Raw genomic sequence first — 21637 nt, forward strand, 5'->3', positions numbered from 1 at the left:
TTTCGATCATAGTGATTGAGAGGGATTTTCACTATTGAAGGTGAAACACTTATGAGGTAAATAATGCTAAAACACATGTATGCAAGTTAGAGAAAGCACTGTATGGATTAAAACAAGCTCCCAGAGCATGGTACGAAAGAATTGACAGTTACTTATTAGAGATAGGTTTCTCTAAGAACATTGCTGATCCAAATCTGTATTTCAAAATAATCAAAGGTAAAATGTTGATACTCATATTATATGTAGATGACTTATTAATTACATGCGAAGATCATCTCATTGCAAAATGCAAACAAGAACTAGCTTCAGAGTTTGAGATGAAGGATTTAGGTCTACTCCATTATTTCCTTGGATTAGAAGTATGCAAAAACGAGATGGTATTTATCTAAATCAAGGTAAATACACCATTGACATTCTGAAGAGATTTGGAATGATGAATTGTAAGCCAATGTCATCTCCTATGGAAACAAACCTACATAAACTAAAAGAAGCTATAGCAGATTCCAAATTTGCAGATCCAACATTATACAGACAGATTATTGGATCATTAATGTACCTAGTCAATACCAGACCTGATATATGTTATGCAGTAAATGCACTCAACCAACACATGGTTGAACCCAAAGAAATACATTTGGTTGCAGTAAAGCATATATTGAGATATCTTCAAGGTACCTTGGACTATGAACTGCATTATGAACACACTGCATTGAACCTACATGGATACTCTGATTCAGACTGGGCTGGAAGCGTGATAGACAGGAAGAGCACTTCAGGATGCTGTTTCAGCTTGGGATCAGCTATGGTATCTTGGATCTGTAGAAAACAATCATCCGTAGCTTAGAGCTCCACATAAGCTGAATATATAGCTGCATCCATGGCAGCTAAGGAAGCCGTATGGTTGAGGAAATTGATAGTAGGACTGTTTGGTGAAAGTTTGAAGCCTACCATCATTCATTGTGACAATCAAAGCTGCATTAAACTTTCAGTGAATCCAGTTTTCCATGATAGATCTGTTAACTCCAGAAATTGCAACCCTTTCTCAAGCACCTAAACACTCAAGATCTCTGAAGAACATGGGATCAGTCAAAGGCGTGGGTAACCTATAGCTAGACTGAACCTCCGGATTATAGGCCGGTTCCTATGTGATATAGCACCTAAAATTCTTTATATTGTAACTAAATGGAGGGAAAAGAGAAAGATTAACATAACTCTTAAAGAACTTAATAATCATTAAAAAGGTGATACACCAAAAGCTAAATGGGACAACACATCCTTTAACACAGATTGAACCTACAGTTACTCATATAATGATACAATATCTGATAAAACCCTCAACACATAAATATTTCAAAGGAAGATCAGCAATCAGAATAATATTTAAAGGACATTAATCACAATAAATATATTTAGAAATTTATTCAACCCCTGACCTGTGAAGAGAAATCTTAGTCACAAAGATGCCAAAATGAGACAAACTTAAAAGGTTTCAGAGAAGAAACACAGAAAAGAATAATCAATCACCAATCTGCATACAAGTGTGACTAGCAGCACATTAAGATTGTTATCAAACCTTCAGTACCTGACAACAATGTCAATTGGCAAGTTTTCAAAAATGATGAACAGATATTGCAGTTTTTGTTTGAAGAGGATGTTTTTGCTAGTTCAAACCAGTAGAGATATAACGAGCAATATGGAGATCAAGTGCTGCAATTGAAGAATAATAAATTGCCTAAGGGATTAGTCACTTTGGAAAGTGCTTTCAATTCGGATGACCAAGTTAAATCAGGTAAAGCTAACCTGCTGGTACAACATAATCAATATGAAGACTTGGAAATTGCACCTGAAAAAAACCTCAAGATAGGTAAAATAAATTCTGCTAAAGAGAAACAGTCTTTTCTTCATCTATTCCAAGAGTTCAGCGATATCTTTGCATGGGAATATAGGGATTTGAAAAGTTTTGACCCACAGCTCGCTCAACATACCATAGAGTTGGAGCCAACAGCCAAGCCTGTTAGACAGAAACAAAGGCCCATTAATCCCAGGTTGGAGCCTTTGATGCAAAAGGAGGTTTTTAGGCTGATAGAAAGCAAAATAATTTTTCCCATTAAACACACTAGTTGGGTTGCGAATTTGGTTCATGTAAGAAAGAAGAATGGAGAGTTAAGGCTGTGTGTGGATTTCAGAGACTTGAATAGAGTTTCGTTGAAACTACCCACTCCCATCAGTGGAACAGATTTTGCAATATGTATCGGGAGCTGAACGATTTTCCTTGCTGGATGGATATTCTGGATACAACCAGATTTTGGTGAAGGAAGAAGACCAATTCAAGACAACATTTACTACAAAATGGGGTACAATGGCATACAAAAGAATGCCGTTTGGATTGTCTAACGCGAGAGCAACATTTCAGAAGGCAATGGAAATGGCCTTCAGTAATTTAATGTACAAGTTTGTTTTGGTATACCTTGATGATATTACCGTCTACTCCAAGAAGGTGACAGATCATATTGACCATCTGAAGCAGATTTTTGAGCGCTGCCGGGAGTTTGGTATTTCATTGAATCCCAAGAAGTGTATTTTTTCTGTCCATGAGGGTAAGCTACTTGGTTATGTGGTATCAAAAGAAGGAATCACAGTGGACCCTGAACGGGTTGCAGCAATTTTGGAATTGCCCTTACCTCAACATAAAAAAGGGCTTTAGAGTTTCATTGGCCGGATTAATTTTGTTAGAAGATTTCTGCCTGACATTGCAGCATTGCTTAAGCCACTAACAACTATGCTCAAGAAAAACATTGTTTTTACTTGGACTAAAGAGGCAAAAAACAGTTTTCAGGACATTAAAGAAGCTCTAGCAGTAGCTCCCGTATTGGTAAATCCTGATTTCAGTAGAGGTTTTATTCTTTACGCATATGGAGGACTTGAAATCATTTCTGCTATGCTAGTACAACAGAACTTAGAAGGACTGGAACAGCCAATCGCTTTTTTTAGTAAAGGTCTTGAAGACTATGAACAAAGGTATACTTTTGTCGAAAGACACGTGCTTGCTGTTATTAAAAGTCTTAAAAAATTCAGACATTTGCTGTCACATAGCAAGGTGTTTTTGCGAGTAGTTCATCCAAGTGTTAAGGAATTTTTATTAAGTAAGGACTTGAACGAAAAGCAGGCTGGCTGGATAACAAAGGTAATGGAGTATGATGTTGAAATTCAAGTGACTAAATTAGTCAGGGGTAAAGGGCTTTGTGAACAGCTGAGTGGTGAAGAAGCTTTAAAGGCTAATGAACAGGCAGAGACAGTTTTGGTACTACAAATGCCAGAAAATGGTGGTAACACTGCAAGCTGGTCAAAAGATATGGCTCATTTCCTTAGAACTAGTGAATGCCCAGCTGGTCTAGATAAGGCAAAAAGAAGATACTATAGGCTGCAATCTATTCCTTATGTGTTAATAGATGATGTGTTATTTAGAAAATATCATAATGGAGTGCTTTTAAGATGTATTGATGAGAATCAGGTGGAGAAAATCCTTTCTGAGTTTCATGATGGTTTCACTGGAGGTCATTTTTCAGCTAGGACTACTGCATGGAAAGTGATGCGGGCTGGTTATTACTGGCCTACATTGTTTAGAGACTCCCATGCATGGACTAGAAAGTGTGTGAAGTGCGCCATGTTTGCAGGAAAAGAGAGAATACCAGCAATGCCCCTACGTCCAGTTCAAGTGGAACAACCCTTTATGAGATGGGGAGTTGACTTCATAGGCGCCATATATCCACCCTCTAGTGCTGGACATAAGTGGATTTTGATGGCAACCGACTATTTCACAAGATGAACAGAAGCAATTGCCTTGAAGGAAGCTAATGAGACTGCTGTCCTAAACTTTTATGAAGATATTGTGACCAGGTTCGGTATACCAGATTCTTTTATTTCAGATAATGCATTGGCATTCGTTGGTTTAAGGGTTTCTGATTGGGCTTTGAAAAATGGAATATACCTAAGTACTTCTTCTAACTACTACCCTCAGGGTAATGGTTTAGCAGAATCCTCAAATAAGAACCTAATCAGAATAATCAAACGAACATTACAGGATAATCAAAGGGATTGGCACTCTAAACTAAAAACTGCATTGTGGATTGATCGGATAACCCCAAAGCAAGCTATTGGGAATTCGCCGTATGTTCTAGTATATGGCAAAGAGTCACGGTTACCTATCTGTTGTGACGTTTTCACACATCGCCCCATTGCAAATGGGGACCCATGTTTTTTGCTTTTTAGGGTTTGTTTTCTAGGTCCTTTAGGGTTTTGTTAGCTGGCCTTTGCATTTTGAGTGTCGCCCAGGGGATCACATGGATAGCAAGTCCGGCTTGAGTGATGTCTTGATCCTGAAATTTGGCTAAGTCTGAAAGTCCTGATCCTGAAATTTGGCTAAGTCTGGAATGTCCTGATCCTGAATTTGACTAAGTCTGGAAACTAAAAAAAAAAACCTCCAAAAACTAGATTTTGCAATATAACTCCTGGAGGTCTGAAACCACTCTCAAACATCCTGAAAGTATATATGGAATATAACTTAAAGTATAAGAAAGAAGAAACATAGAAGGAAATGTTATATTCCATAAAAATTATCCTGATAGAGAGTTCGAAAAGTCAAATTTCGCTCCTGTCCCTCCCAGGAGGACCAAGGCGAATCGCTCCTGTCCCTCACCAAGGGACCAGAGCGAAAATACTTATTTGAGCCATTCCTGACCTTGTTTGGACGAATTGAGACATCAAAGGCATGGTGAAGGACGAAATGAGCATGATAGAGCATCCAGACTTGATCAAAAACAATGAAATGATGAAGTTTTTGCCTAGAAGGTCAAATTCGCTCCTGTCCCTCATTGAAGGACCAGAGCGAAATTCTTCATAAGGTACGATCTGGGCAAAGATCAAGCAAGTTTTATGTTTGAAGGCAAGAAAGGAGATGAATTGAACCCATTGAAGACAAATTGAAGATTATCAAACGTCAACAAGGGACCCAAATGCCCAAGTTCGCTCCTGTCCCTCAGGTAGGGACCAGAGCGATTTTTGTTTTAGACAAATTTCTTGCCAAGTTACAATGAATTCCAAGGCATGGATGAATGAAAGGGAACATTACGAGACCGTTGAAGATAAATTTGGAAGTTGGCGAAGTGTGATGGAGACTACAAGTACAAATTCGCTCCTGTCCCTCTCCAAGGGACCAGGGCGATATCTTAGTTATGTTGCCTTTTCCTCAAATTCAAACCACTCCAAGTCAAGGTGAGAGGTGGCAAGGACATTTCGAAGCGTCTCAATCAAGCACAAAGTTACAAGGATCGCCAAAATGAAGGATTTGCACTTAAAAACCTAGGTTCGCTCCTGTCCCTCTCCAAGGGACCAGAGCGAAATCCTCATGAGGCTCTAAATTTTGAAAGTTTATCAAACATCAAGTATCCAAGGGGATCAAAGGGACTTCATTCTACGCGATGAAAGTGATGGCAAGTTGATGGAAGCAAGGACAAGCTCAAAAACTTGAAGTTCGCTCCTGTCCCTCAGGAAGGGACCAGAGCGATATTGATCATATTGGCCAAATCTCTCAAAAATCACGTTAAGTCAAGGTTTTGCGGGGTCATACAAGGTCTAGGATGTCTTTTGAAGATGATATACAAAGGTTTTTGACGTCAAAATGTTATCAATTGAGCCAAGGAGCCTATATCGCTCCTGTCCTTTGGACAAGGACCAAAGCGATTTTTATTAAAACACTTATGTTCCGTCAAAACCAAGACAAGGCAAAGATAGGCATGGTCAAGGACGTCCTTTGGAAGACAATGAATGAAGAACGAAGATCAAATGTTTACAAATTTGGGCCAGGACACATGGATCGCTCCTGTCCCTCTCCAAGGGACCAGGGCGATATTTGCCAAAACACTTATAATTCTTTGAAGACCACGTCAAAGTAAAGTCGCACAAGGTTTGAAACGTTTTTTGAAAGGTAATAAAGGAGAAGTTAGAATCAAAAACGATGAGTTTCAAGCTAGAAGACAAGGATCGCTCCTGTCCCTCTCTAAGGGACAAGGGCGATGATCCTCTAAACATCAAGATGCCTTGTGGAATTCAAGTGAAACGAGAAAGGAATGAAAGAATAACATCGTTTACCCTTCACAACAAAGATTGAAGTTCGAAGACGCAAGATCATGGAGAAAACACATGGATCGCTCCTGTCCCTCTCCAAGGGATCAGAGCGATAATGGTCATAAAGGACATTCATTCACACAAGCAAGATACTCAAGTTCGAAGATCCTAGCGAAAATGGCAAATTCAACGTGGAGATCAAGACTTTGAACGTTAAAATTGCAAGAATCATGACCAAATTGATGGATCGCTCCTGTCCCTCAGTCAGGGACCAGGGCGATGAGGTTTGAATCTTCCCATTTTTTTTTAATTTTTGGCGCTCAAGCACATTTTTGAATTTATTTAAATGCTAAAATTCGATAAGTTTTGAAAATTCAATTAAATGGCATTTAAATATTGCGCTTGATATTTATTAATTATTTTGCCTTGTAAAAAATCGAATTAATCAATTTAAATGACAAAGGCATTTAATTAATTATTTATTAATTAATAGAAAATCAAAAAGAGCGCTTGGTTTACAAAAGTCGGCCTTGTTATTTATTAAAAATCGTTTTAAATTGCCTTATTTTACACAAGTCGGCCTTAAGGTAATTGGTGATAAGCGCTTATAAAGGGGGAAGGTGAAGATCGTCATTTTTACATTATCATTTCATCATTTTACATGCGATTTGAGGAAGACAAAGGAAAGTGCGAATTGTGTTTGGTGGTGCGAATTTCATTTCAAGCTAGGAGGCGCTAATATCATCTAAGGAGTGTGAATCTTAGTCTCTATTTAGGCGAACTTGCCAAAGACTACGTCAAGGACATACCAAAGATGGCGAAGTTGCTAACTCAAAGAGGACGTTCCTTATCATTAGAGATCACGTCAAAGTCATCTAATTTCAAATTTTGCCTAGGCGATTTTCCTCATTTTGCATTTTAGAGTTAGCTCTCTACTGAGGTATGGCGATATTTGTTTTATTGTTTTAGTTTTTGATCGTCATAGCTTAGATTTTGAAATTTTGAAATTTTGAATTCATAGCTCAATAGTCGTTTTTAGGAATTGATTAATAAAGGACTTATCATTAAGTTTCCTAAAATTTGCTCTCTAATTTATGTTATGTATTCATTGCAAAATCATGGTACTAATTTTGAAATGTTGTGTAGGCATCAAATGGAGATCTCTTCAAGGAAAATCAAGCCGGATCAAGGACGGTCTTCGCCAGGACGATCAAGCCAGGACAAGGGCGACCTCTTTCAATCCAGCGTTCCAAGGCGAGGTACATCATCTTCCTGCACATCAAGGACGCAAGGAGTTAGAACAAGGGCTCGTTGAAGAAGCAAAAAGTTCCAGATGAATTAATTAAAGGAGGCTTCTCAACAACATCAAGTTGAATATCTACCAAGTTACAAGTGTCAAATGAGGTGGCATCCTAGTCATCACGTCTCCAATCAATGAGGTCCATCTCAGCATGTCCAGATTCAATATACTTAACTCATGGAAGGTGACACAAACTCCGATGTACCTACCCTGGCTATCCATTGGTCGATTTTTCCAGAGAGGACATGTGTCCAAGCAATACAATTTTATCATTGGTCAAGCATTAAATGTTATGTAATGGTTGTAACAAACCCTAATTAGGGTTTTCATTGTAAAATCTTGGCCATTGATCTTGAATTAATCTAAGCCATCGAATTGTATTGTGGGCACTATATAAGCCCAGGCATTTCATTTGTAAAGGCTAATTAGCAATAAGTTAGAGATAGCATGTAAATAGTTGGAAGAGTTAGAATATAGTTGATAGAATAGTAATTAGAATAGAATAGGAGGACAAGGCAAGAAATTGTTGCCATTGATTGTAAACAAACTCCATTTTCATTGAAGTAATGGTGAAGTGTGTCGTTTCTTGCAATTTGCATGGTTTCTTGTTGAGTCTTCAATCTTAGATGGTAGATAATTAGATGAATGGAGGAAATGTGATTGATTGATGATGGAATTCGTATATCCATACTACTAGCAATTTGTTGATTGCAGACTTGCCTTGTGTAGTCAACTGGAATCGTTCGGCTTAAGCTCAATTTCAATTTGTCGCTTCTTCATTGATATGCATCAACTTGATGGTGTCTATGCCTGCGGTGATAATTTGAACATCATAAAGCTCCCCTTAGAAGATCGCACTAGCCTTGTGTAGATGTTCCATTGATGTCAAAACAAGACCTAGTTAGAGTTTCATCAAAAATCAAATCATTGCTCTTACATTCTTAGTATTAGGATTAGATCCTCTCTTCGCCCTTATCCTTTTTTCATTTTTTTAAAATCTAAGTTAGTCAGAGCTTGTGTTCTAGCAAAGTAGATCGGAAGTTCAATCACCAAATGTAAGTCCCCTTGTGATTCCAGCAAATCACATCATACCACGGCGAGCTTATCCACATGTAGAGACCCTACCAAAAGGAACCTTGGAGTCTACCTAACTGATCCTTTATGCGAATCTTCAGCAGTTAGAGACTATTTTCTCAAGAGAGGATAAGATACCCTTAGGTATTTTATTCTGTGTATGATGGTGTACAAAATACACGTCAACACTATCTCTACAGAATTGCCTACGTTGGATATGGCAAGTCAACTGATGTTATTTGAAGAAGGGGAACCTATGGAAATAAGGTATTCTCAGTTAATGGAGTTAGAAGAAACCAGGAGTAAAGCGATGCAGCAGATGGAGTGTCATCAGCTGCAAATAAAAAGGTTTTTTGATAAGAAGTCAACTCCAAAGCTGTTCAAGGAAGGGGACCTGGTTTTACGATGGGATGTGCTTAAAAGCAGACCTGGTCATCATTCGAAATTTGATCATATGTGGAGTGGACCGTTCATGATTACAGAATGCAAGGAGCACAATGCGTATCAATTATCAAATCTGGAAGAGAATGTGCTACCAATACCAGTCAACGGTATACACCTCAAACATTGTTTTGAGGTATGATCAATTAGCCTTGTCTTGTATAGATTAGGTGAGGTTTCATGCTTATAATAAATGCATTTGCATACTAGTTTAATTTTCCCTAAGTGCTATCCAAGCATATCAGTTTTTTTTTCTTTTTCTTTCCTAGGCAGTTTTCCTGTTTTCCTTAGGTCCTAGGAATGCATATTTTTCAGACTCCGCGCCCAATGGTGGTAACAAAGGCAACTGGTCAAATGTTTAGCAGGCAAACATCTAGCAGAGGTCGCCAGAAATGTTACCCTTTTCTTTTGCTTACAGCCCAAATCAAGTTGAGCTTATCGCCATTAGTTTTAAAAGAGAAAAATGTGAGGTGCATTTAATTTTAGTTTTTTCCACATTGCATTCAGGTGTATAAACATAAGAATCAAGAAGCTTTTATTTTCAGTAATGGACTATTGCATTTATACAAATGTAGACAATATTGAAAAGATTATACAAAATTGCTGAAAAGAAGTCTTTATTGATTCAAAGTTAAAATCTATCTCACACAAGCCGTGAGATTTAGCTTGTCTCATATGCATAAAATGCAATATACACAAGAATGGGTTGGAAAGAAATATAAGATACATATATAGGAAGGGAGACTAGTTATTGCCTGAAGGCTGGTTTGGGTCTCTCGTCTGTGAAATTTTCAGCTCCAGTTTGCTTGTCTTGTGTCTTCTGCAGCTTTCAATCTTCATATCTTGCATCCGAAGGAATTGCAATGGTTAGAGCTGAGCTCTAAGCAATAAACAGTCTCTAATCCTATGTACATATCCACCCACTAATGTATAAACTGTCTTTTACATGTATCAGGCAAGCTAAAAGTCACTCCTGACAAGCGAAAAGAGAGAAGAAAATGATCATGCATCTTAAAATATTTTATTTCTAATCTGTTTGTTTCATATGCAGCTACAGGTGCAGCCATAACTTAAATTGGAATGAGTGGAGTGAAATGTGGCTCCCACAAGGGTTGAGCCCAGCTCATCAAAAGATAGGCAATATGAACAACATGAAATCTATATTGCATTTTACAGATTTTTGCAAAATTCATGACATATGAATGCAAGTGTGAATAATGGAGTGTTGCATATTTGATTCAGAAAATGAAAAAATGCACTATTTGCAAGAATATCAAGATCAAGGAATAGCAAATGTAGAACCTTTATTGTGCTTTTAACAGATTCAGAAAATCTGTCATTTCAAATGGAGTTATACAATGCGTGCCTTTTCAAGAAAATTGAGAGACGCTCAACAGGTTTTAGACCAAATCCTAGAAAATTATGGGAGTTACGAGAAAGAAAAGGGGCAGCCATATTTCAGCCTATTTTTCATCAAATTCACAATCAGAAGGGGTTCCTTTGAGAATTGAAGACACCAACATACAGGACAGCATGTTTCAGTTTAGCTTTTGGCCCAATAACAACCATAGTATGCATGTTTTAGAGGGGATTACACCTTGTATGCAGCCTGTGCAGTCGCAAGGTGACAGTACAGTGAACTTCAGCCAGCTCAAACTGGAATAAACTATAATCATGGGTTTCAGAAAAGCTTCAAACTCCAATGCCCAGGTTGGTCTAACTTCAAAAAATTGGCAATGGAGCATCTCCCAGCAAGTTTTCTGATCGTGGAATAAATGAAAACATGTCTATAAATATTGATTCATCTGAGATTGTACATTATCCTGGGAAGCGAAAAAGCAGATTCTCTGAAGGAGGAGTTTATATGTCCATTCAATGATTCGGATACATACAGTAATTGGTATAAAAATAATTGTGCTGAAGGAAAATCAAAAGAAAGGCAAATTTTGCAGTCAATATTGCTAAGGGATAAACTGCAGAGCCATAAACTTGACACTAAAAACAAGAGGCTGCGGATAGATAATGAAGATGCATTAGAAGTCGCGCCATAAGCAAAAAAAAAAAAAAGAAGCTTCAAGGAGAGTCAGAAAACAAGTGGAAACAATAAGAGAATTTAAAATGGCGGCCATGACAGAATGAAGAAACGAACCTTGGAAATATAATGCAGTAAAGAACATATTCGTGCGCACAGAAGGCTCCACGAAACCTGTCAACAACACTCCTAGCGAAATTTCCAGATGGCCGCTAGGGTTTCCAGCAATATGACGGCGCTTCTCCAAGAAGCCTTCGAAATAAAGTGAGAAATGAATGTCTTTACATTCATTTTAGGGTTCAAACCCTAAAAGTTCAATAAAACTTGGCCTTGCTTTATTAAAAGCATTATTCATCCTATCATAGCCGCCACTTTAAGTTCTTTTTTTTTTTATAAGCTTAGGGTCTATTTTAATTTTTGCATTTTAAATCAAAATTGTAAATCTTTATAAAAGTGATTTATTAATCATTTTTAATAAATGATATTATTTAAATGCAAGTTGAGGTCATTTAAATATAAAGACCTAGTCAAGTGGTGGAGCATCAAATATGGAGATGTGGCGAAATGTTCATGCCAAGTGGAAAGACTTTATCAAAGAGGTTAAGAAGACATCTTGGAGTTAATTTAAGTTATCATCATATGTATTTATGAGGAGAAGAGTTTCATATAGATAGGATACCTTTTGAGTCTTTTGAGTCATCTTTTGAGGGATTTCTGTTTTCAAAGTAAAAAAGGAGACTTTTCCTTGATTTTGAATAGGTTGTTGATAAGTTTGAGGTCCTTCTTTTTAGGCCTTTTACTAAATTCGACCCCTTTATTCAGGATTTAGTTCCTCTTTTCTTGGGGTTTTTTGGTGGGAGATTGAGCCTACTTATTCTCTTCCTTATTTTCTTGGAAGGAGGATGCAAAAAATTTGGGAGTAAAAAAAAAAGGAGACTTTGTACTTTCTGGAGAAAGTGTGCTATTTCGTTCCAAGTATTGTATCAGATTTTGGGGTATGCGTTATTAGAGCCTTTGAGAGCTTTTATACAGCATTTTCGATCTATTTCTGGGGTCACACTTGTATGCAGATTGGTGATTGATTATTCTTTTCTGTGTTTCTTCTCTGAAACCTTTTAAGTTTGTCTCATTTTGGCATCTTTGTGACTAAGATTTCTCTTCACAGGTCAGGGGTTGAATAAATTTCTAAATATATTTATTGTGATTAATGTCCTTTAAATATTATTCTGATTGCTGATCTTCCTTTGAAATATTTATGTGTTGAGGGTTTTATCAGATATTGTATCATTATATGAGTAACTGTAGGTTCAATCTGTGTTAAAGGATGTGTTGTCCCATTTAGCTTTTGGTGTGTCACCTTTTTAATGATTATTAAGTTCTTTAAGAGTTATGTTAATCTTTCTCTTTTCCCTCCATTTAGTTACAATATAAAGAATTTTAGGTGCTATATCACATAGGAACCGGCCTATAATCCGGAGGTTCAGTCTAGCTATAGGTTACCCACGCCTTTGACTGATCCCATGTTCTTCAGAGATCTTGAGTGTTTAGGTGCTTGAGAAAGGGTTGCAATTTCTGGAGTTAACAAGATCCAAGCACATTGAGATCCCATATCACTATGTAAGAGACATGACAGAGAGAAAGGTAATAAGACTGGAATATGTCAATACAGGAGATCAGACAGCTGACATTCTCACCAAACCCCTAGCAAGAGTGAAAATTGATCACTTCAGGAGGTATCTTGGTATGGTTAAAATGTAATTGATGTCTAAAATTATGTAAACTTCTTGGTCATAAACTTGAGTATATGAATTATGTAACCTTTCCCTGTGTTCATTCCTAAAGGATGACGATTCTTTAGTTAATGAACACTTGTATTTTAACATTGTAAGGTGACGATCTTATAAATGTTTGGAAGATCATATAAACTGAAAATCAGACAATTTGAATATCAGTAATATGATAAGTTATTACTAGACATTATGTAAGTGGATTAATGTCAGTGCACATACTATAACAGGGATATCAAAGTGAGTATATCCTTAGTATCACAGGCTGATACTTATAACAGGGATATCAAAGTGAGTATATCCTTAGGATCATAGGCTGATACTTATAACAGGGATATCAAAGTGAGTATATCCTTAGTATCACAGGCTAATAGTTAAAACATGGATATCAAAGTGAATATATCCTTAGAATCACAGGCTGATTCTTCACACCTAGGTGATGTAATTATCATGAGATTAGTGTTGAGCTAAATTAAGTTTTAGGTCTATACTCCTAAGACTAAGAGGGAGTGTTAAATTTAGTCTTAGTCGTAACTCTAAAATCGTAATCTGTTTTAGTGCCCAGAAAATTCGATTTTATACTTGCGATTTAATTTAGTATTAAACTAACATACTAGTTTGTTATTGTTATGTTTGGTTTAAGTAATCCCGCTAGTGTAGAAGGATCGTGGCTCCACACAGGGGTCATGACCCTATGTGGAACCACAGGGTTCCACATAGGATTGCGACCCCCTGTGGAGGCACGATCCAATGAAGACAAATGATATATATCCACCACCCTTGTTGAATAAAATTACATACGATACATGTGGTGAACGTAGAAGATATAATTGCTTGGTCTTCGCATCTGCAAAGGCAAACTGATAAGAGCTTGCGGATAGAATCGCCAACTGAGGCAATCCACGTGAGAGCTCATGGATAGAATTGCCGACTGAGGCAATCCACATAAGACCTTGTGGATAGAATCGCCGACTGAGGCAATCCATGTGAGAGCTCATGGATAGAATTGCCGACTGAGGCAATCCATGTAAGAGCTTGTGGATAGAATCGTCGACTGAGGCAATTCACGTGAGAACTCATGGATAGAATCACCAACTGAGGCAATCCACACAAGAGCTTATGGATAGAATTGCCGCCAGAGGCAATCCACGCAAGATCTTGTGAATAGAATCGCTGACGGAGGCAAATTCACATCTTGAGACTATGGTCCCCTGTGATGAGCATCATATGGTTGATGCAAATACTCCCAATATCATGAGATGATATTTTTGAGTTATGGTGAATATCATGTGCCTTGATATTCTTGTTTATACCATACTTCCTGATATCATAGTGAGATAATATTTTCTCTATTCCATAATTAATCTAGACTTAATGCATTTGCATTGATTTTATCTTCCCTAGCTGAGAGGAAGTGTTAATTATGTTTTGTGTAGCTATGGTGAGGGCCATAAGTGTTGACATGGGAGATCACTACACATTATGTTTGATCATCCTCCCTAGCTAAGAGGGAGTGTTAATGTTTGTAGCTTCAGTCGAATGATCATTTAGAATACATATAATATATGTTGATTAATAATAATATATTATTATGCTATATTATTATATTATTATTAATCATATAAAATTTAATATTCAATATTAATCTATTATATTATTCTAAATTAATAATTGATTGATGAAACATTATAATATTGATTAAATTATTATAATTAAAGGAGAGACATGTCCGTTCAAGGACATGCCTCTCCAAAGGAATATATATAGTATAATGTTATTCAATTTGAGAACACATAGAATTCCAAGAATGCAAGTATCAGATTGAATCAGATATATACATTGAAATACATCCAATAAAACTTGGGAAAATCAACAGAAAAAATCAGAAAACCTTTCGACAGAGAAAGAACCCACGATTTTTTATATAAATTGTGCAAAACACTAGAAAACACCAACATCCTCGCATTGCGGAAAACAGGTTGCAGCTGTGGCAAACAAAACAACTCATCATAGAAACCTTCACGCGACAAAACACCAGATGTCGCATGGTAAAATATCCCATCACAGCTGGCGCAAGAAAACATACCCACAATTTAATCAAAAAATTGCAGTGTTCCACGAGCGTTGGGGACGGGGGGACGGGGGGGACACGGGGACGCGTTTCCGGGACGGGGGGACAAAGGGCCTAAGTTTGGGGACGACGGGGGGACAGCGGCGGGGGGTGGTGGGGTGGTGGTGCTGATATAGTTATACATATACATATAGTACTTGAAAAACTAGTTTTGAAAAGATGTATGATAGTATTACAGTATAAGAATTACATTTCAAATGAGACTATAGGAAATTTGAAATACTAAATCTAAATACCAAGATTTCTTCAATGCTAATTGTGTTGTTATATGGAGCCTAATCAGACTCGAAGGTTAAATTTTCCCTACTTCTATCGGCGCGGTTTCCCCCTACATTTTTCAATAGGAGTTTGGGGGCAGCGCCCCTTGCGCATTCCCTGTCGCGATACAGGGCGGGGTCGAGGGGCAGTGCCCCGCGAGGCCAAAAATACTTTTATTATTTTCTAAAGGCGTCAGGTGTTATTTTTCTATTGGCCCACGTCCAATTAGGGTTACCCTTTAACCCCCCCAAAAGTCACATGTTTTTTAAAAACTGCTTTTTTTGGTTAGCTTTGACGTGGGAACGCAGGAGACGCCTGGGCGTCTCCCCGTCCCTCGAGAGACGTCTGGGCGTCTCTCGAGAGACGGGGAGATGCCCAGATGTCTCCCAAGAAGACGCCCAAACGTCTCCCATGAGACGTCTCCACGTCTCCCTGTCTCCCTGAGAGATGCGGAGATGCAGAGACGTCTCCGCGTCCCGACGACGATTGGGTGGTGGTGGCGGGACGGCGGGGGACATCGCGTCCCCGTCCCCCCGTCCCCGAGACGTTTCTGACGGGGGGACGCGCCCAGAAAGGGGGGGGGACGCTTCCCTGTGGAACACTGAAAAATTGTGAAAAAAACCTTAGAATCACAGAATAAAAAAAACCCTAGATCACATGCAAAATACACTAGCTCCCGATTTTTTAAAATCATCAAAAGCACTAGAAGTTGCAATCTCTGACAAAAACGTGCAGAAAAAAATTTACAAACTAGTCACACGGAAGCAAAGAAACCCAGAATACTCGCGATTTTCGTAGAAGAATAGCATCTTCGCAAGTGAGAAAGGAATAGAAGTCGGTTGCATGAAAATACCCACAAATGGAGATTGCACACAAGGAGAATATTGCTGCAAAAAAACTCCTTTAGACATGTGAAAAAGGAAGAGCCGACAACTTCGATCTGTCACAGAATGTGGAGAAAGATAGAAGTTGCTTGTGCGGGGGAGAAAAAAAAAAAACCACAACCTCAAAAATGCTTTTGACCCATGAGTGAGGAATACAACTCTCGTTAGGCACAAAACAAACCAAAACGGACCATGAAAATCTCAGAACCTACCATGATGATCTTCAAAAACCTAACCCACAATTTTAAAAAATTTTTTTTTTTGGAAAAAGAATTTCCACACACCCTCATAACCTTGGGCCTCTTGTGAAGAGTTAGACCCAGACCCGCTTTGATACCATGTTATTATAAATCGATGTATTCACAAAGGAGACTAAACTCCTTGAATAGAGATTTACCAGATGAGAATAGAAACACGAAAGACAACTAACTAAGATGACCATTATAGAAACATTACATTTTTTTGATAACCCTATGGTGAATGGCTTGTATCTATAGAGAGAAATCTTTAAGTTTTAGTTCTGATTTTTGCTTTCTATAGTTGTGGCATCACTTTGAACCCAATTGACCAGCTTTCTTCGATTTAGCATCACCTTTTTATGAATTTGTTTTGGGTGGAGATTGAAGTGACTTAACCAGCTTCCAATCCAAGGCAGAAATTTCAAGTGATTTAGCCATCTTCTAAAATGCAAAGTAAAACTTAAGGATGGAACTTCAACATGTCTCTGCCAGGCACAAATCTTCATCGATCTAGCAAGGTGAAACTCTGAAATGCTTTTTCCATGGTGGAAATTTCCACTATTTTTGTCATGTTTGTGATGAAAGCAGACATTCATGATGGCTCGACCAAGCCTGGCACATGTCAATGGGATTATTGCCACTTTTGGATGCCCTGGGTGGAGTTTTGCACTGGCAATGCCATCGTTAAGATCTGAAGTGGAACTTTGAGATGGCAGAACCATGCCAAGCATGCACCTTGGGTGTCCTTGCAGGAGATTTGAATGCTCTCATTCTTAGTCATCTGATTTAGACACCATGTCTGGCAAAATACCGGCTGAAGCTGCTGCTCCAAGATTTTTCTGCTCTTCTGCTTCTTTATTCACGAGGAAAACTTGAATAAACAGCTTCACTCTGCTGTTACCTGAAATTTTGGGAACTGTTGCTCCATGTATTTTGCTCTCTGCTTGTTGCTTTTAACTTTCAACAAGTCTGAAATCTGCCGTTGAAGATGTTGCTTGTCAAATGAGAAGAAGAGTGATAGCAAGACTTAACCTCATATATACATAAATGTGTTTTCACAATGCAGGTTGGGGACAGACAAGGCTAGGTTGGCCCTAATCATGAAAAAATTGCATTTCAGTTGAAAGTTTTCAGAGGTGTAACAGCTTGTAGAGATTTTTTCTGACGAAAACAAATATCAAAGGGAGTCATTAGCATCATAACTACATCAAAATCATAGCAATGAATATACCTGATGTACACCTCACTTTTAGAGATAATTTTTTTGAAATTTTTGAAGCTTCAAGATTTTCAAATGTTACGAAAACAGTTCAGAGGTTTCATTCTTACATTTTTCTTTTAAATGTTTATGGATACATTCATGTTAAATGGATATAAAATTGAATAATCTTAAAAAACATACTATATGAGCATACAATATTTTGTTAATGCCTTGGATGGAAACTAGATTTAGAAGACCTTATATGTTTAGGCTGTTGAATAACTCAGAAAATTCCTGTGGTATGATGGCAGCTCAGGCGTTCTTGGACAGGTTGAGAATCCACATGATTTTTTCACCGGCAGGTGTATTCTTAATCTTTATACTTCAATTTCATTTATGTAACTTTAAGGCAATGCCATTTAGAAAATTGTAGAATTTAATCTCCTTGTGATTTATTTATTATCTTCATGGTATATTTTACAAACACTTTCTTTGTTAATTTCTTTTATGCTTGTAGCTACTCTATTGTTTATTTTATTTTACTTAAGATTTTGAGTTCTAGTCATTGAACTTACATTTGACCCACTTAAATATTTGCTAATTTTTTACCAAGCAGTAATTGATTATTTTATATTTATTGTTTTAGTTAACTTCTTTGCACTAAAACTATTAAGATCTACATATATGATTTATTTTTGTACTACTAAAGAAAGATGATGCATGCTCATTTGGTAGAGGACTTCCCAAATAATAGAAAAGCATAATTGTGTAAGCTAGTTTGATATTATAGACAAAATCTTTTATGTAGGTAAATCCTTGGTCTAAAGTAAATTTGATACTTTAGTATTGTTGTAGATTGTGTAGTCTGCAGGATGTGCTGAGTTATTTTATAAATAAATATTAGCTAGCCGAAGGTATAAAAAGTGTAGATCAGCTATGTTATGTAATTGTGTTTATTGTCCCCAATGAGTAGTTGCTACTTGATAGTTCCCAACGTTTGGTAATCTTAACCAACCGTGGACCACTATATATGTACTCATTTTGAATGAGTTGGGGACTCGTTATCATTGTCATGTACACATTGCATATTGGAAGATAAGCTCTTATCATTTTGAAGTTATATTGTACTTGGTATTTTCTATTAACTGACATTTTATGTTCCATAGTTACATTTCCGTTTACTTTGTATGTTAAATAGCATAGTCTTACCCAAGTAAACATTTGGCATCATTGCCGATACGAATCTGGAAAATATAATTCTCAGATCCCGATGGCAGGCATTATGGCAATGTAATGGGCTGACTAGTAGAAGAACTGGAATTGAAGAAGAAGAGTACATGACAAAAGACGAATTGACGCAAGACTTGGTGTACTTGTGGGAAGTATCCATCAACTCGTACGTTCAAACTATGAGAGGTCCTTGAGAGTGCCATCCGAGATAACCTCACAGTGAATGACGAAGTTGACCATCTCCTTTGAAGACTACTAAGGTTGTTGGCACAAAACTTTATTGCCCTTCAAGAACTTAGGGAAGAAAGGGACGAAGAGAATCACATACAACAAATTTTAGAAAGGTACAAGGAAAGGAATTGGAGAGAAGAAGAAGAAAATGACACAAGTAGATGTCGTACCTCCGACAATTAATACTCCTGTGGCCAAACAAAGATCAAACACATACTGCAAGCATCAAGAAGAGGGAGAGGGATCATTAAGAAGATCTCTTTGGTTGAGAGAGTAAAGTGAGTGACAATGACTATTGCAGAGAGGCATTGAGGAATCGAAAAGCCCACCAAGAAGTAAAAGTAGAAGTGTTGATAGGAGTCGTAGTCAGGAGAGACATAAACCATCTGGCAAGGAAGGCACACATTGTACGAGTGAGTGGGAGGAGATTGCTAGACACCTACCACTCCTTGATGAAGCAAATGAAGACCTTGCCGACGAAACAAGCAACCCATCTGTATGGTTAGTATTGGATGAAGAGGACGAAGAAAAAAACTTTGGGATTGAGTGTGTGGAGAGCAACCATTTCATATAGTCTATACGTGATGAAGAGAACGAAGGAGGGAACCTTGAGAATGAGGTTGCCAAGATACTTGAGAATAGTTTGCACTGCATTGAGAACCTATCCATATCAGAGGAACTGAGAATAGGGGGAATTTGTAATGTCCCCACCTTTTTAGCATCTCATTGGAGTTCTTAGCCTTTACATTCTCCGAAGGCTAAGTGGAGAAATAAGGAGAAATTGATTAAATTAATTTCTTATTAAGTCATTAAATAAAATAAAATTAAAAAAGGTGACTTTATATTTAATTAATTTAATTAAAAGTGACTTAAGTGATTTATTTAAATATTTTAATGTTATTATAAAGTTATAAAGTAACTTTATAATAATAAAGTCACTTTAATATTATAATGTGTGAATATGTCTTTAATCCCACATTGGCCAAGAAAGTGTTCGAGCTCTCATAAGAAAGAATAAGAAGGGACTTAAGAGCTCATTTTATATCATCCATCCAGAGAATTGATATTTGTTTGTTATGAACTTGGGAGAAGAAGCCAAGGGTTTCTGATTCAGTCAGCCATTGGAGAGCGACAATTCTTCAGTGTTGCAACCATTTGAGGTGGTGAAATATCCACTAAATTTGGCATTTCAGGAGAGCTTCATTCTGGAGTTCTATTTGGGCTTTAAAAAGAAGGGAAGACATCTAGGGTATGCAGATTTTCGAATATATATTAATTGCAGACCTACAGTTTCATTTGGCAGCCATTAAAAATCAGAATTGAAGCAATCATTTCAAAATACAATTGCTGCTACAGTACCCGCGCTACAGTAAACGCTACAGTACCGCCGTACGGACTGCTACAGTGCCGCGTGAACAGTACCGCATGAATAGTGCCACCGTACAGATTGCTACAGTACCGCGTGAACAGTAATTTTTTCAAAAAAAATTAAAATTTGCAGTTGGCAGATTTTTTTCAACTACTGGGACAGCAAAAATCAGGTTTTTATCTTACATTGTAATGAATTTGTTTTCCAGGCATATTGGCCATAAAACAGAACAAACATTCCCTTGATAGTTTCGTAAATTAATTCCAGCAGTAATATTATTGTTCCAGTATTATTTTAAGCATAGGAGTTTATTCCAGTATTGTTTCATTGCTCATTATTACCAAAAAAAAAACACAAAAAAAATCTATAAACATTCAAAAACCAAAACGAATTCAAATCTATTGCATTCAAAAGAAACAGTCAGCAGAGGAGAGCCAAGTTGGGTTCTTACAGAATTTAGCCAAAGACCCGGGGGAGGAGAGAGTCTAGGAACGATGAGGAAGCTAACCAGGGTGCAATGGATGCACGACAATGCCTACAATTGGGTGATGGACATTGAGAGTGAGAATAAGACATCCACATAGGGAAAGAAAAAGGCAAGCGACTATGAGAGCACAGAGGAAAGCAATAGTGATGGTGAGTCAAAGACAGTGCAAAAACTCAAGGCTGAGGAGGAGAACACAAAGGAGACCAATGAATTGTAGTGCACCAATTGTAAGTTAGAAGGCCACACAAAAGTAAATTGTCTGAAGAGTTGTTTTGTAACATCTATCAAGCAATGGGACATTCCATTAAGGAATGCCCTTACAATCCGAAAACAAGGAGCACACAAGTGCTCTTCACCCAAGGGGAACAGTCAACCTCTCCCACATCGTTGAAACCACAAAACACCAATAGCAGTGAATCTCCTAGTGGGTATTGAAATTGAATAGGGAATAATAACCAGTACAGTAACAATAATAGTGGGCTGAGAAGTCGTATCCAATATGATTCCAAGGGGAGACCCATGATCTAGTGCTTTAAGTGCAACAAATGGGGTCACTTCGCCAGGGAGTGCCAAAGCAATCAGAAGAAGGGAGGTATGCTATGCAAGTGGTGTGGGTTGGGCGACCATGAGGACATCAACTATCCAAAACAAAAGGCTATCAATGTGTTATAAGTAGAAGACGAGGGGATTTTGGCAATTACCAAAGCATAGACTAAGAAGGCAACATTCCTAGACCTTCATATAGAGAAGGAAAGACTTGGAGTGGCCAAAGAGGAAATCGAGAACACAATGGTCGAGGAGAGGAGAACATCCAATGAAACAACTAGCACCTCCGTACGGTCAAATTCTG

At 37.7% G+C, this 21637-nt stretch overlaps 1 protein-coding gene across 1 annotated transcript in view; it reads left to right on the forward strand.

Annotated features, from left to right (window-relative positions):
• Positions 1–21637, forward strand: part of LOC131065139 (choline monooxygenase, chloroplastic) — a 201685-nt gene that overhangs the window by 15012 nt on the left and 165036 nt on the right. Inside the window, exon 2 of the mRNA XM_057999568.2 lies at positions 17787–17832. Within this exon, the coding sequence (XP_057855551.2) occupies positions 17787–17832 (46 nt within the window). The remainder of the gene's footprint in view (positions 1–17786; positions 17833–21637) is intronic.

Source organism: Cryptomeria japonica, chromosome 5 (genome assembly GCF_030272615.1).
Source record: "Cryptomeria japonica chromosome 5, Sugi_1.0, whole genome shotgun sequence".
Classification (NCBI taxonomy): Eukaryota; Viridiplantae; Streptophyta; class Pinopsida; order Cupressales; family Cupressaceae; genus Cryptomeria; species Cryptomeria japonica.